Below are 18,092 nucleotides of genomic sequence, written 5' to 3'. Positions count from 1 at the left end.
ATGTCTGTGTTGCAAGAACGAGAGAAACTAGTAGATATACGTAATTTACAAAGTTGATCAACGATTTTAATAATACAATCAAGAGAATGACTCAAAGAATATACCGGGTGTGGCAAAGAAAAGTGTACCGAACGAGTAGATACGATTGGACGTAAAAGTATGCATTGAATCACACCACGCCGAGCAAAAGACCTACTGTTACTTCCAACAGGATGGAGCAACTGCCCATACAGCCCGCCTAACCGCCCGGTGATCACGTTTGCATAATCTTCACTCCTGACAGAGTTGTCAGTAGAGGTCAGTCTGGTGTCGGCTCTAGCAGGCCACCCCGGTCACCTGATCGGTCCGTGTGCGATTACTTTTTGTTGGGAAACCTCAAGTCTAAGGTGTATTGTAACAATAGTCTTCAAGAACTGCAGCAAAACATTTCTGATGAGATAGCAGCAATTCCTGCAGCCCAGCTTCTGGAACTCTGTTCTACCCCACCCTATACAAGTAGTAATTTACAGTTATTCTGATAACAAACAAAAACTTTTTTATCTTTGATTTAGTAGCTGCTGCCATAATTAGTAGCTCATTTTGTTGTACTTTTTAATATTCTAATGCTTTCTACTGCTGACACACGTACTTTGCAATTACTATTGCGGAACTTAGGGATTCCCTATAACGTAGCAAGTATTCCCTAAGTTCCTTTGGAAAATTCCTCTCACACATCTTGCAGAAGTTTCAAACATACATTTTTCAATCGAGCAGGTATAACCGCACTCTCTACGTTGCGTTTTGTTTTGTTTTTTTTTTTTTTTGAATTACAGCCCTCTGAAGTTCATTTTCCCACGCTTTAGCACCTTATATCGCCGAAACTATCCCTCACTAATCAAAGTTCCAGAGGACTCTTTTTTTTGTTAATTTCTTACCTCCTATATATATATAATATAGCAAGGTGAGTTTGACTTACCCTGAGTTCGTATAGCTTCGTCCATTCTGTAGCATCCGAGAATAACCCTGGCGCCTTTCTTGGCTAAAGCTTTAGCAGTCTCCTTACCCAATCCTAGAGTGGTAATAATAATAATAATAATAATAATAATAATAATAATAATAATAATAATAATAATAATAATAATAATAATAATAATAATAATAATAATAATAATAGCCCAAAAGCAAAGCTACACCACAACAGACAATTAAGATATAAATAAATAAATGCAGAATATGTTACTTGATAGGAAAATAAACATATAGAAAAATGAAATGATTCTTTAATTTTTACATCCCACGGTTATGCCGGTTAGGCTAAGGGAGACGGTGATGATGATAGATGAGTGAAAATAATCATATAGATGTACAGTCTTGTTGAAAAAGTTTTAGTCATCCATCTACTTTTTTTTTTAACATTTTAGTGACGTCTATCAGTCTTTTGTTAAAAACAAACAAAAAATGTAAACCGTGAAAATCATCCAAGCATATGATTACTTATTAATTGTCATATTTGACCAATTAAACGTTAATAAGGTTTATAAACTCAGTTTTGATATTTATATGTCATGTCTGTTTTCAATTAACCAATTGGTTATGTTTATATGCCACGATGTCTTGGAAGGGTTAAAATATCCTTTGCTGTAAGTAAAACAAACACAAAACCATCTTCAGTTGTTTCAAAGTCTCTACGAAATTGAATTTAAATAGTAGATTATCCTATTTTAGCTGTGAGTATGGAACTTTTAAAAGAGAGGTGGGTGCAAAGTGAGAAAAAGACAAGAGAAGAAAAAAAGAGAGGTGGGTGCAATGTGAGAAAAAGACAAGAGAGGAAAAATAGAGAGGTGGGTGCAAAGTGAGAAAAATACTAGAGAGGAAAAAAAGAGAGGTGGGTGCAAAGTGAGAAAAAGACTAGAGAGGAGAAAGAATAATGATGTACACTCATGTCCAAAATTCTTGTCGCATGCCTATAAATGTGTTGTTGTAGGAATATAATTTGATAACGAATTTGCCCGGCATTTCTTATAATGTTAGTATGTATATAATCGGAAAAGACAAGTATGTGGCAAATTTCATGTCAAAAGAGCAGTAAATAAGAACAATAAAACGAAAATAAAACTTTCTTGTCCATTTAGCAACATTTTGTTTTACTCATTATTTTGTTAATTCTTTTGCTATGAAATTTACCACAAATATACATTTTCCGATTATACACATAGTATCAGTATTCAAAGTACCCTGCAAAACCATTATGAAATTATATTCTTACAAGAAGACAGTTAAAGATTATGCAACAATTATTTTGGACATGAGTGTACATATATTAAAACTGAAATACAAACAGAAAAATGTTAAGGATATATGTAGTTAAAAACAAAGAACCGGCCATACAGAAATAATACTAAATGCATAATTATTCGAAAAGGGCGGGAAGAAATTGTTACGTACTCGTTTTGTAACTGAAAATATGATGAGAGTATTCTGAATTTAAATAAGAATATTTCTAGATTTTTTAAAAATCAGTAACTGTATTGCATCTTCTGCTCTAACTACGATATACGATACTTCATTACTTGCTGGACACATTTTGTCACATAAAATCAATGCTGAAGGTAAACGTGTGAAATACTAATGTTATGGCTAGAGATTTGAAACTTTATTCTATCAGAAGTCATTTCCAACTGACTGTATGATTGGGAAAGCAACAGAGAGAACAAATGGCTTGGGATCGAATGAAGTACCATTCGGATCGAAAGTCAATACCCTTCTACTGATCAATACCCTTCTACCCTTCTACTATCCAACGCTTTTAGGATTGAAGAAGGAAAAAAGTTGGAGAAAATGAAGAAAAAGTAAGGAAATGAAACAAAACAAGGTTTGGCAGCGTACAGTCGGAAACAATACTAAGTGTAGGTTGGAGCTTTCATTTCTTATACCTCCAACTTATACTTAATATTGTTTGTGACTGTACAAGTAATCGACATGGATCCACAAGTAAGTCATCTGCAAAAGCGATGCCGTTCTTGTTTACCTGTCACCAATGTCTTTTATCAACGCCAGGACTCCTTGATTGCTCCATTTTCTCTCAGTGTGGTTTTCTGAGAATGGGAGCGGAAACGGTTACGTCACAGAACACTCAGCTGGAAATAACTCGTGTACAAAATGTAAATTAACTATATGGACATCTGGTCGAGTTACTAGCTTAACAGAAAGTTGTACTTTTGGTAATACCTGATTCACCTCCTGTGATAAGAACAGTTTTCCCTTCCATGTTGTCTCCGTCGAAGCCATACTTGTAGGGTTTCGTAACCCACTGCAGTACAAGTTCTTTCATTGCTATGAGAATGGCTGTTACAGCTGCTATCACCAAGCGCTTAATCCTCGATAGCTTATGCATCAACATATCTGGATAAGTTACGATCACTACAATGAACAATGCAAACGAAAATTAATGTATATTTAACACCTTCAAAATCAATATAAAGCGGTGTAGAAAATTTGAAACACTGAAATAAATAATACACATTTAACTAGAACTGTAAAAGATATATCTATACAATGAATAAAATAATACGTAAATAATAATATATAGGGGTTGTTGGGGTAAGTAGGGGCACGTTTTGCAACGTTCAACTTTCAAATACTGTACCAGTAATGGTTTTCCGATTATCAAACTGAAAGTATGGTATATTAACTTTGGTTTGTACACTTGATACACATAGGGCCCATTTTGAGGCAATGTGGATACTTGTTCCACAATAAAGTTTTTATTAAAAATAAGTTACTGTCCCCACTTACCACGCTTTTTGGGGTAAGTGAGGGACAACCGTGTTCCCTTCCATATGTTAAAACAGGCAATAAAGAAGGGAAATTGGGGACAGAGTACCTGTTGTCTACTGCTGATAGGTCCAAGTTTCATATTTCTCCTGCAGTTCTAGCCAGAGATACATTTTGAAAATGATGCTGTAGCAAATGTAGAAAAAAAAATCAAGCAATGTCAATATTTCAAAAATATGTTTTATTTTGTTCAGAAAACTCCGATATTAAAATATTTTCTGGACATCATTTACTTGTCCCAGAAACATTGAAATAATGAAAAATATGTGATTATAGTTTGCCCTGAGGCTTGATATTTGGTACAGGGAAAGTGGAGATAGACAAAATAAGCTTTAGTCCATAACATAAAATAAAATTAAAAAAAAAAAAAAAAAAAAAAAACTACAGAGCTCCTGATGGGGTACGTCTCTGGACTATGACAACCAAATACTGAATATTAACAAATTTACTAGTGCCTAACAGTTCTAAAAATGGACAAATAAGAATAAATGTAGATTACATCTTGAGGCCTATGTAGATTCATAGGTCGTTGCCTTAAAAAGTGATGACTATTACTGAGCATTGTAAGGCATCTAATGCAAATCTACTTATAGTTTATACGATATAAATAGGGTCTACACAAAACATTGACTGCATGAACTATATTTGTAGTCTACAGTTTTGCCTTAAAGAAACCATAGTATTTACCAATATCAGCTACAATAGAAGGCTTAATTACGAAAGGTGTCACAGTGTCAAACTTAACAGGGCCATACAAAATAGCCCTTTTGTGTACAGTATCTACATCTTCTCGAAGTGAAAAAGGAAACTGTATGCCAATTCATTCAAGGAACTTCATTTCATACACATTTTTGCTAACTGATTTTATGACTCTGCCAATATACCAATTTTTAACGTAATCAGTTGCATAATATTCATTTTGTTCCACGTGCTCTAAGTCAGGCATTGCACTGTCGTCATCATCTTCAGATGTAATATCGGAAATACTTGCATCTGCCCATGTCCCTACTTACCCTGCAGATATAAAATTTGTGTCCCCACTTACCCTGCAGGTATAAAATTTGTGTCCCCACTTACTCCACTGTACAAAAATGTGGGATAAGTGAAGACACCTCAATTGTGCATATACTGACAAACATAACACAGTACATTCAACTATTATGGGTACCTTATCATCTCTTCTTAACCGTACAATGTTTTCCCCAGATGATTCTGTAACAATTATCTCGGGATAGCCAAACGCTGAAAGATCTACGAAAGTTGATCTCACGCTAAAACATGGATCCACTTTTGTCATAGGGGTATCCTTTTATACTCTAAGTATTAGTTAAAACCACTCTACCAGACCAATGGCACTATATCTACTCTCTTCAAATTTGGAGGAACCATAAAAAATATCAATGTTTTCATATGTTTTTACCAGCTTTTAGAAAACGTGCCTGTCCCCACTTACTCCAACTACCCCTACATAACAATTTACCGTATAATAAGGTATTTTCTCGGAGAATATTTAGTCTGAAAAACTTTCCTGCCATGGACCATATTCATCCATGTAAATATGGCCCTGCTTACTCTCTAAATCAACACTAAATATCCTTAACAATTGGGAACATAATATTTCACTCTTAGATATTTCTGGTCTCAGTGTGCAACCGTATTCTAAAATAACCGAGAATTTGAAAATTGGGAGATAGCCTAATACACTATATTTCTCATTATGCTCTCGTCATATGTGTTACCAACTTGTTCTATATCGTTACAAAGATTACGTACATCCCCATTAAGACGTAGAGCTGGTTTCGTAAAAATTAGCGTTCTTGCCAAAGGGAAAAATACTAACAGTAAGAAAATTAAAAGAATGTTTTTATAAATTGTATTGGAAAAGAAAAGTTTTTTTTTTTTTTTTGTATAAAATGAAGAACTGGTATCTGAGACTAAAAGTGACGTTTCAACTATAGGTTAACACAAGTTTCTAATTATGTATATACACGTGATAAATGTGATGCGAAATGCTTTGGAAAAGGGTAATTATCTACTTCATATTTTAGGGTTTAAGAAAATTTGCCCCACTAATAATTTATTGGAAGTGAATAAAATGACATTAATGTAACCAGTTTGCAAAATTAACTACAGTAATTCGTATCTATTTAACATGTATCTCGTATCTTTATTATAAAGCCAAGACGCCTCACTATATCACTTACGACCCTAATAGTTCACATTCATGCTGTAATTGTCACTAGCAGCGCTGGCTCCTACCTGACGCCAAGATATGTCGCTAGCGTGCAGACGATTCGAAGACTTGAAACAAAGAACTAGCGCAATTAATGGACGAACTCGTGCTTAGCGGCATCTCTAATCTTACATAGTTTACTAATTATGGACGTTCTAATCTATAAACTCTCCATGTGGAAACATTCCACTAAGTATATATTTTTTCTCAGTGGTTATCAATTACATACACTCGCAAACACAGAACCTTTATTATACACATTAGAAAAGTACAACATTACATTACTCTTCAATATACTCATCATTCAAATTGAGCTACTTGTCATAATGTTTTATAAGGTATGAAATTCCTTCTAAAAAAAATCCCACCTAGGAATGAAGCCACTCGCTAACAGCATCTTGAAGTGCATTGTCATTGTGGAAGCGGTGCGACGCAAGCCCTGTTTCATCTGCCTGAAGGTGGTAGTCTCGGCAGTTTTGTTAATTTTCTGTACGAATTCATTTCTGACTAAATATGGTGACCACTTTTTTGCCGCATCATGCATATCAGTTCGAACATCTTTAACAGATCATTCACGTACTACGGCACACCTTCACTCATCACGTTTAGTCTAAACACCACACAGTTCGCGACGAATCGCAGCTGCCGAAGGTTTCTTCGCACTGACATTGTATTACTGCAAGTACTTCAAATTTGGCGGAATTTATATTGAAATGTTCATTTTGAATTGTTATAGCGGACGAGTGAACTGCAACCCAACTGTTTCCTTGCACTGCTCACTGTCTACTGGAATACTGCACACAGCGTCACAGGACTGACGTCACTCTTCTTGGCCGTTTCTCGCACATGTGCAAACGGAGGTTTTTTTCCTCCGAATTGCCCTCGTATATATATTCTTTTTAGTGCATTTGATAAATGCCTTGTGGTTACTATTATATTTTAGTAGAATCAATATCCTGTCATCGATTCTTTAGTCCTAATTTCATTAACTTCAAAATTCTACCTGATTTGAAGTTTTGTGCTTACATTTGTTATTTTCTAGAACATTTTATAAAACTGACAACAGTTAATTCAAATTTTTTACAAGTGCAAGACAACATTTTAAAGCTTTTCCTTGAAGACGTCTCATGAAGATTTCGAGTCAGCACTGAACCACTCTGTCTTTCATCTGTTGATGTTATGCCTAATTACTTGATGTTGCCTACGCGTACACACAACCTAAATACATTTCTAACAAGCAGAACACAGTCTTGAGCCAAACTCAGAAGATCCTGAAGTGAAAAGCTATGTAAGACGCCTCTGTCGCCAAGCCGAGCCCGTCACTGGAAGAGCTTGGCCACCAAATATAGCAATCTTTACTTCTTAGACAATATGCAACTTGCCTACCAAATTTCGTTTAGATCCGCCGGTAGTTACGAGAAATCAAGTATTACACACACCTGGATGGAAACTATAAGCTCTCGTGTGCTTACACCGTAAGCTAATAAAAGGAATGTTTCTTCCAGACACACTCTCCCGGAGTTCCGCAGCAACCACCCGGACCTAAGGTAATTTAAAATGCGATTATGTGTTACACTTGTGAAGAGTACACTTGAGCAAATAGTATTTCAGTGTCCATTACATTTATATTTGGGTGTAGGGACGAAATTTTCTGAAAGAAAAAGTGAAGAATATAGCCCGACACAAATGGCTTGAATTTGTAGGTCTAGTAGAATTCTAGCTAAATATAACGTAACAAGCCGTCACAAAGTCAAATGAGGAAAACATTAGCTAGAAACGCTTTATTGTCAACCAACTACTGTAAATAGATAATAGAGCGTTGTGTTTCTTTATAACTTCCTGTAATTTCAGCATCTCAGACAGGAATGCCCATCCACAAAGACTGGAGCGTGACTCCTCACTCCCAGATTTACCATTCCCTCCCAAATTTACCTTATCCAGTTTAACTATGCCATTTGCAAAGAAAAATTACTTCCTCGAATAAACTCTCTGCATCTTAAAACCCGTTAACGGGCATTCCTGATCTTAGACAAGTCATTGCTGTCAATCTATAAAAGCATTGTAAAAAATAAAAGAGAAGGAAAAATGTATTGATCGGAAGGATTAAAAACTTCTAGTCCGATTGTTTTAATGGACGATAACCAATGATATAGTTGAAACTAAGTTTGAACACATACTACAGTCAGCACCTGCGTAGGTAGCCCATTGTCTGAATCCGGACGTATGCTGATCTCTAGAAATCTTCGAGGAAGACCCATGTTGAACATTTTTGCAAGCTCGTGCCATTAAAATATGCCACTTCTCTTAATATCAATGAATTCTGATGTAGAAAATTTGGGATACTGAAGTCAATTATCGTAATGGAAGTGGAAGTATGTGCCAACTTAGAGATGTACATTTCCTGGTCCTATGCTACCATACTAATGTTTTAAATTTATCAATTTCCAAAATATAAGGGAGTATTCCCATGTACCCTTCCCGAAATTTAGGCGCGGATTAAGGCATACCTGCCAAAATCTAGAAATGGTGGACCTATGTAAAGCTAGACCATAGCTCCTGTTCCAGGAACTCAGAGGCACAAAAGCGAGACCAACTGTCACTAGTACTACTCATATGAACCATTTTTATCCACATAAGCAGTGGTGATTTCGGGAAATATCTCAGGGTGCATTCCGCCAAGGCATTTCTTCGATCAGGCTCAACGTGGATTACCAGTATTTTAACTCCCTGTTTATTCGAAATCTTTCCGAGGAAAATTTGAAAGCATTGTATGTGTTGTATAATTTAACAAGAGTTTTCTAGTTTGTTTAACAAATTTAGTATATTGACGTACTTTACGCTGCTAATCTCCCAGGAATCAAACAAGTGAAATAATAATAATTAAAAAAGACTAGTAGTCAATACAGTAACACTCTTGAAACACTTGTTGTTTCTATCACAGGTTGAAGAGAAAGTACCATAACAAGTGCATCATTGCTAGGAAATGTGCATGCCACCATTGCCGATGTGTCCCATAAATTTTCCATGCCAGAATATAAGCTTTGGATATTTCTGAAAACATTACTTCTGTAGTTTTTAACAGAGACATAGCAACCAATGCACAGAGAAATCATTTCTCTGTTATACATAAATTAATGGCCGTTTTTAGTCTCGTTAGAGACAGTCTTATGAGCTGAAATTTGAAGTGGCAAAGACTTATTCGTGAGCTCCACCTGTATGAGATTCAACTCAGACACACAGCTCGTGAAGCAGCACAAAACATCTGTGCTTTGAAAGGGGAGCATGCAGTTAGTTACAATACAGCAAAGATGTGAGTAAAAAAAAAAAAATCAAAGAGTGTGATATGACCTGCCAGTAAAACATCATGTAGGAAGATCCGATACCTTTAACATGGAGGCTTATTCCAAGTTGTGGGGGCAAATCCAAGCACCAGTACCCGTATATTGATTGTCTAGGTGGATACTTCAGAATCAGCCATATAAAGGATATTGGCTACTGTTGGGAAGGTATACAATGTAAACTGTTCCCAATAATCTCACTTCTCAGCAGGAACACGAAGAGTGGAAATGTACAAAGCACTGTTGAACAATCTGGTGGATCAGCGTTCCATTCCACGATCTCTGACGCAGAAGAAAAATGGGTTTACTGTGAGACTTCAGACACCAGTAATGCACCCAAATCAGGACGATCACCCGTAGTGAAATACGGGTTGTTTGAACACAAACTCATGCTTGCTGTATCGTGGAATTTTGAAGGACTCGTGCACTAGGACCTTCCTCATGGTCGTGTCGTGAACACTAAGCTGGACTGTGAGCAACTGGAGCAGAGGTGTGAAACTTGTAACGTAATCAACACATAAATGGAAATAAACCGTAAGTTATAATTGTGTTCATTTCCATACGGAGATATATGCTATGGAATGAAGACCTTTAACTCCACCTAACTGCTGCTGCCTCTAGTGGCAGTTTCATGAACTAAAATTTTGCTGGGTCTTTGGAGGATTAGCTCGGGAGAGAAATGCTCCCCGAAATACGAATGAAATACACAGTTCTGATAGGTTGGCGTTATCCATTTCTTGCCATGTAGCATTCAAATAGCAGAAACCAAACGATTGCTGCTGTCGGCCCTCGTGGGCGAATGTGCTAGCGCTATGTGCTAGTAACGAATATCGCTTTTGGAGTGGGTTCAAACCCAGGCCAAGGAAAGTTTTTTTTTTAAAAAAATTCATAACACTTTTATTCAAATATGATGAAAATAATATTCAAAAAAGTGATTTACTTACTTTTCTGCAGATACGTAGTAGTAGGAATGAGTTAGAAGCTCAGGGCTAGTTTTGTTCCACCTTGACCCCCATTATATAAATTTTGTGACCAACTTAAAAGAGCTGGCTAGAATAGCGCGTAAAATAGCTGGCTTGAGTAGCGCGCGAAGAAAACGTACTTCCGGGAGCATTACTCTTCCGAGCGAGTCGTATCTTTGGGATATATTCATCTGCATTGCAGAATCTCATCCGTGGTCAACTGGTGGCAAAAAAATCTGGCTGCTCTAAAAACAATAAAAGTCAATGTAACTGAAGTTATTAGCAACTTACAAATATTTGAAATCTAGTACAGTTTTGATTTTATATATTGTCTTAATATAATTGGTGAAGGAAGTATGTAGAATCAATACGTTACTATTGCCTTCTGTCTTTCTAAATTCAACATTTCATATTTCGTAATTTTAAAATTTGGTTCGGAAATCCTGGAGAATTTTTTAATGTAATTTAATGTTAACATGTTCTGCAAGTTGGAGCTCGTTTTATGTTATTAAGTACGAACTCTTAATCTAGCGAATTAAACAGAATCACGTATAAAACATTAAAGAACTGGAAATTAGGAAGATGTGATTATTAATGTTGAAAACGAAATTATATACACACACACAAAGGATATATATCTCCAGTATGACGCTAAATTCTTTGTACAAAAGCAGAGGAGTGATTCCTGAGAGTAAAACAAACAAAAAAGTTCCAATAAACATAGGGCGGAACCCCCACCGTTTACGTGTTATAGGCTGCCGAAATCATGAAAAATGAATTTTAAAGGTTCATAACTATAAAACTATGGGACCTACCTTGGTCGGATCAAGACTTCACTTAGGAACTAGTATGTGCCCTATCTAAAAATGCGTGTTTCAGAATCCTGAGGTGCTTCCACAACAATTTTTATAGAGGGAGTTTGATTACGGGCCTATGATATAAAGTACTCTCCAACTACCTCTATAAAAATTGTTGCGTGAGTACCTCAGGATTCTAAAACATATATTTTTGGATAGAGCTCATATATATAGTTGCTGTTCCTTATATTCTTCGTTACAAAATAAAAAAGAAAACAAAATTGTAGATAGCATGCAAACAATCGTCATTCCGCCGCCAATTTTGGTCTGGTATGCAAAGTTAAATGTTTTATACATTCACTTTGTTACAAATTGTATTAGAAAAAATACCCACATTTAATCAACGTCAAACACCTCTTAGTGTAACAGGATAATGCTCCCTCACGTAGGTCTTATGTCATTCAAGAAAAATTCCGTAACATTAAAGGTGTTGAATTGTTACCACATCCAGCGTACAGTCTTGACCTAGCATCTTCAGATTGCCACTTGTTCCGTCCATCGAAGCACTTCCTTCATGGTAAAACATTCGTCAATGAGAAAGATGTGAGGCGTGGAGTCAAATGTTTTTTTTTTTTTGACTCGAAGTCCAAGGAATGGTATACACAGAGATTCTAAATTTGGTGGCAATATGGGTGTCCAAAATAGAGTAAAATGGTTTGTATTTTGCATAGTAAGGTCTCTCCTACAGCGTTTTCATTTTCACTTGGTATGTGGCGGGAGAAGACAAACTGTAATATATTTGCTTCTTAACAGACGTTCTTATATGAAATACATAAATAAATAGTAACCTATTCCAGCAGAATACAAGAACTACATCGCAGTGCTAACTAACGACATATCTACTTCTTAACGAAATAAAAAAAAACTGTTTTTCTCGATCTTTTCGAATGAAATAATCCAGAGCTTATTACCTTAAGCATGTCAGTTTATTCAGCTTGAGGTATCGCTTGATACACCTTCGTGGCAGAACGCTGACACATTAAAAAATGTTCTCTCTTTCGTGCCAAAACTCTCAGTGAAGATGTTATCAGCTGAAAAAAAAAATCTTGAAGTTCCAAAATACCCATTCTCAGGATATGAGAAACACTAGAATCCATTCTATAGTGTTTGGGAGAGAACACGAAATCAATAGAATAATCAATCAATGAGAAGTGGAAAGTAATATTCTATACTGACGAAAGTAAACTTTTTTCAAATTAAGTTTTCTTATCAACTTTGTTCCTCTGTAACCTAGTAGCATCGTACATAATTTACTTGTAGTTAATCGTCATTACATCTGACAAGTACAAACAGAATTACAAAATAAAGTACACTCATACGTTAAATTATTTTCTAATTTGGGATCAGTGAACCTTGTTTCTAATCGAATATGATTCCAAGAGACCGTACGCTCGTGTCGGTATCGAGTATTGTATCATCTGAAGAGAAATGTATACGCTGTCAAAGAGTTTACCTCGTTAATTAATTATAAATACACGTAATTCCATATTAAGAGACGTACTTACTATCGAAGGCGTAATGACCCCTATATTTTGCACAGTACATAACCACACTTAAATATCGGGCTCATTCTCAAAGGCACGTACGATGTTTGAGTGTGCGTGCTGTTGCTTATAATCTGGTATTTTCCATATTAATAAGTATTGTGTTCCGAATAACAAGGGTAATTTCTTTTTTAATTTTGAGAAATATACTGTAAGAGAAAATTAAAATTACCTTTACTATGTGTGACTGCGTGTACGCTACTGTAGAAGGAATAATCGCCCTGGTTTCAGGTGAGTGTAATTATGAAGAAGCAACGGCCAGGCAGCATTTTAATGAGTGGACGTCCATTGACAAATATCTTATCTTTACAGAATGTCAAAATTTAAGCCAAAATTTTAAGTTTCAGAACTACTCACTTTTGTGGGCTGTCGTCTTCTGATTCACAATGAAAACCTTGATTAATGTATTCTTCACTTTCAGTTTAATCTTATCACACAGCATTAATTTTTTAGTTTACAAAACATCGTTTCTCACTATTCTTAAGGAGGAAAAACAGCAGATAATGGACAAAAACACGACAGAGTGAAGACTGGGATGTACTTTTACTCATGTGCTTGTGCACTCATAGATGTGCACTCAAAAGCAGAAACCTTCTAAACATCTGCACTTATCGTATTCCTACTTTAATATCAATAATAACAATGATAACCAATAATTACTTTTAGTCTTGGTAAAGTTGATAGAGCAGGTTTTTAAACAGGAATTTGTGGCTCATATTGCATAATCTAAGTATAGGAAAGGTGAGGGAGAGAAACAACTCGATCCCCAGGAGTCCATTAAAAATTCAAAACATACGAGGCTTTTTCTTAACTCCTGCAAGTAGCGCTGCCGTGTCGTGACAAAACGATGTAACTTTGGCGAAAAAGTTTTGCGAAAATGAGCCTTAAAGTTTTCGTCCGAAAATGTGATCTGTATCGTGTAGAACCAGTGTAACTAGGCAATAATGGTCAACCAATCAATTTTCACAAAAGTTAATCACACAACATGCATTTACGTAACATTACATGTGACCACGTGTTTCCCAAGTCAAGATACACTGGTTCTATACGATACAAATCACATTTTCGGATGAAAACTTTAAGGCTCATTTTCGCAAAACTTCTTCGCCAAAGTTACAGCGTTTTGTCACGACACGGCAGAGCGGTGTCACGATGCTCGATAGCCACAGCACATGTGGTTCAGTTCAACCTTCGGTCAACTCTCTTCGAATTTGTGGAAAATCTCCTGGCTTCTGATAACGCAAAGTGTTTCTCCAAAATCTTACAACCTCAGCGCAATGACAATGTACCCTGTCACTGGATGTTATTTACTGTTCCGAGTACGTCAGCATAACAGAAGAGTTTTGTCTTCAAATTGTGACGTAAACAGAGCTGGATTTGTAGTACTGGTACGTACAAGTCATGAGACAACCGAAGATAACGAACCTATGAACCTCTTACCTTGCATGTTGTGAGGTAGCGTTGACAACACGGAAAAGAATGATGGTTATTGTTTTTGGGAACGTTTTACAAGAAAGACTGCGTAAGAGAATACGCTGACTTTTAACTTTATTTGAATTTCTGACTGGAATATTAACTCACAATAACGATTCACAAGATGCTACAGACTACAACATTCAGACTGATTTTTATTATTGAAGTCGATGTAGTCGTTAGGATGAATGTTCTGGAGCAATGTCACAAACAGCGAAAGGTAACTGAAGATTTAATGATGAAAAATCGGAACCAACTAGGATTCCATCTGAAATTGAACTATAGGTCTTGAGTGTGGCAAAATAAGCTGGTTTAATTTGGCATACCACAATATTATGTCGAAAATAATGAGCATTTACACTTTACGCATATCATTTTGTTTACCTGAATGTCTTTCAATTGGTATCTAGGTTCATCTTTAGACTAAAGCACTTTCCTTTCGTTCAACTCTAATATATCTGGAATAACCGATTTTTGTATCAAAAGATCCACTATATTTCAATCAAAAAATTCTTGTAAGCCTTATATCTGGAGAACTATATGTAGTGTAGCCAAACCCAAACTATCACTTAACTCAGTAGATGTGTCATTCCAAAGAAAATACAAAAACTTGATTTAGGGTCCATTCAAAATTTTGTAGCCCCTGATCCAAAACTAATTATTGACCAAGATTGCAATCTTTTAATCCAGTTGTTTGGATCATTCCTAAAATTCTCGTTTACCATAATGTTTCTAAATCCACATTCTTAGTGTGTGTGTATAGATACTGAGTAATTCTATTTGTTTGTATTACTTAATATACTTTTGAATTTACTTGGCTCGTTTGATTTACACTGATGACTTGCCTAAAGCAAGGATTGGTCTCTCAAGTACCTGAATGTATAAGTGGGAAAGCAAAACTCTCTTAGGTTCTGTTTTGTTCCTCCTATTACGAAATAATCCTTCAAACGCATTCAAGGACAGAAAATAATAAGAACATTTCTCATGAAATTATCAAATTGTCAGAATTTAGGAAAGCAACTGTACAGAAATTTTTGGAACAGAGCAAATTGGTATAAATAGCGGTTTTTGAGTTCCATGCAGGGAAGGTCACATTGATACAATATCGCTTCATGCTAATGAAAAAAAAAAAAAAAACCTTACCTAATGCATACATTCTTTAAAATGGTTCTTTTCTTTTCCTAATATGGAACATTTTCTTATATAGTATACTGTATTGGAATCGCTGAATGAAACAGGAAAACAAGACAACGAATTTGCTATCCTAATCATAAATCCAGTGTAAAGTGCTACGTAGAGAATTATTGAATTTAATTTTAAATACATTAACCAGGACAATGAATTGAATCTATTGAAGAATTAAAACTGGTGGATTTAGCGGAAATCAACTGACGTCGTAAATACCTGTCAATCTTGTGTTGTTCCAGTTTCTTTACCGAGATTGACCAGAATTTGTTCTCATTCGGTTGCATATCAATCAACATATATATGTACTTATTAACAATGTAGCCTAATTTAAAACAAAAAAACTAGCTTTATTTCTCCAGTATTTATTAACTTGTATAATAGGGGCACGATAATATTTTCATTAGGTATTGTTAACCTGGGTTTTCTTTTTATAAAAATTAGTGCTGGACGTAGCTAATAGAGTCCCTTGTAAAATATTAAAAAATGTAAAAGCATGACATTGTATTTATAAAGTGCAATTTAAACCAACCTAAATTTCTTGGTGTTTTTAAATATCAGGGCTTGAAATGAAAACATGAGGCCCCATTTAAAATACAATTTATTATGCTGAATCGCACAAAAATGAGAATAAAATCTTTGAAAATTGACTTGTACAGTGGGTTGCGTGTCACCAGGAGACTTGTACCCACAATGATGAATGACTTTTCTACTCATACATGCCAGATGGTAGAGTTTTACTGAAACTCCTCCCAAAAGTAGAGAAGGGATATCATGGGAGAAAAAAGGTACTTACAAAGCAAGCGTCCCAAACTCTATGGCGGTTACTGAAGATTTGACTCAATCCGTATAAATCGACGGAGAGGTTAATTGTGATGCTCCATGCCTCTTGCCCGTGCTTTTTATATTATTCAACCTTCTGATGTAACATGCAGAAAAATAAAAAAAAAAAATGTTTTTCAATACGTATTTCTGTTGCTGCTATTTTTCTTCTGGAAAGTCCATGCATTTGTTTTCTATATCTAGATGTGTTTATATTTTGTAAAAGCAACGGGCCGAGAAGCTTACGTAGAGGTCAACTGGCTGTTGTTGCTTTTGATGGGAAAGTTTGTTTTCCTATTCACACAACTAACCTTCACTATATACAGAGCGTTCAAAAAGTCTCTATACACCTGAATCGTGGGGGTGGGGGACATTTGGAGGCTCATGGGGGATATTTCCAACATTTCCTGTGAAAATGTGTGTGTATATGCTACGCCCTGTACATAGTGCTTTGATGCCATAAAACATAATAAATTTTGAGTAAAATAATTTTCTCGTTGCTTTGAATATGTGACAATTCAGGTGTATAGAGACTTTTTGAACGCTCTGTATTATCGCTTCCTATTTACTATTTTTCACCTTCCGTGTACGAAAATGTACACTGAAAATATGATTCCAATTTCATGTTGTTTTTTTTTCTAAAAAAAAAAAAACCCTTATGCATTATCATGTGCCAATTTATTATATGACAATCCCCCTCTGGGAATTATTGAGCGGCTACTGAAAATGTCCGCATCAATAATAATAATAATAATAACCTTATGCATTATCATGTGCCAACACAACGGTGTAATGGGTAAAGTGTATTAGTATACCACAATAATGGAACGGGTAGTATAGTGGGATTATAGTTATAGTGTATCACCTGTCTCATGGAGACCATTACCCAAATGATTCATGACATTTCATTCAGATGTGACAGATAGTAGAATAAGAGATATTGAATAAAAATAATAAGAAGAACGCATAATGTAATTAATTAATATTCAGAATAAAAGAAACTGTTACACATAGGACAAATACACAAATAAAACACGAAAAGAAAATAGCATACAATTACTAGAAAAAGCATGTAAATTGCTAATAGATAATTTTGACTTGTTATATACTATTCCATACATTAGTTATACTTTCTTTCTGAGTTTATATTTAATGTCCTGACGACAGCTACTCATAGACTTCATGTCGAAGATCTGAACAGAACGAAGTGAATCCGAAATGGTGGAAGCCGAATGAATGATCGATTCCGAAAGAAAGAATTCAAAAGAATGAATCTTGGTTTATAAAATCTGCCTTTTTATACTCGTAAATGTCCTTGTTTGTCACAACTAGTTGGCACTATATTCTTGAATCTTAGACCAGTCAAATAATAGTTTTCTGATAAATATTATTGTTATGTATACGAATATAGTGTTGGTTATTTTTGTTTTTCTGTTCAGTTTCGGAAAATCCGTGTATTTGTTCACCAGAACTTCATCAGATATTTTGTTTTTAACTTTTCTTGCCAACAATAGATCAGATCACAGATGTACATATCGAGGTCAGCTAGGTGTTATGTTATAGCTTGTTGTGGGAAAGTTTATTTTCCAGTTCACACAACCTTGGCCTCAGGTTATTCTTATTTTTGGATACTTTGACTATTTTCTCACCTTCCGCGTATCAAATATTCGCACTGAAAAATATTTTAATTGTCCATTCTGTTCCATGTTAATAAAAAACTTTATGCACTAAGTGATAATTCACTTATTATATGATACTTGGACAACTTACATTGAATCTATTAGTATTTGGAACTAACAGTATACTTTAACGCACCTATGATGTCAAGGGAGAGGTTATGATAATTTGGGAATGTTTTACCACTG

At 35.3% G+C, this 18,092-nt stretch overlaps 1 protein-coding gene across 3 annotated transcripts in view; it reads right to left on the bottom strand.

Moving 5' to 3' along the window:
* LOC145666937 (retinol dehydrogenase 14-like) overlaps window positions 1-18,092 on the bottom strand; it is a 51,691-nt gene that overhangs the window by 21,282 nt on the left and 12,317 nt on the right. For 2 of the 3 annotated variants that reach the window (XM_081734550.1, XM_081734552.1), the window contains exons 2-3: window positions 3,208-3,381; window positions 956-1,048 (exon numbers count right to left, since the gene is read on the bottom strand). In XM_081734550.1, coding sequence (XP_081590676.1) covers window positions 956-1,048; window positions 3,208-3,379 — 265 coding nt within the window. In that variant the 5' untranslated portion in view covers window positions 3,380-3,381. Of the gene's footprint in view, window positions 1-955; window positions 1,049-3,207; window positions 3,400-18,092 lie in introns of all 3 variants that reach the window. The other variant, XM_081734551.1, reaches the window with a different exon arrangement.

The sequence above is a fragment of the Thermobia domestica genome, chromosome 12, assembly GCF_964235325.1.
Source record: "Thermobia domestica chromosome 12, izTheDome1.hap1.1, whole genome shotgun sequence".
Taxonomy (NCBI): domain Eukaryota; kingdom Metazoa; phylum Arthropoda; class Insecta; order Zygentoma; family Lepismatidae; genus Thermobia; species Thermobia domestica.
This window is presented reverse-complemented; position numbering and strand designations above follow the sequence as displayed.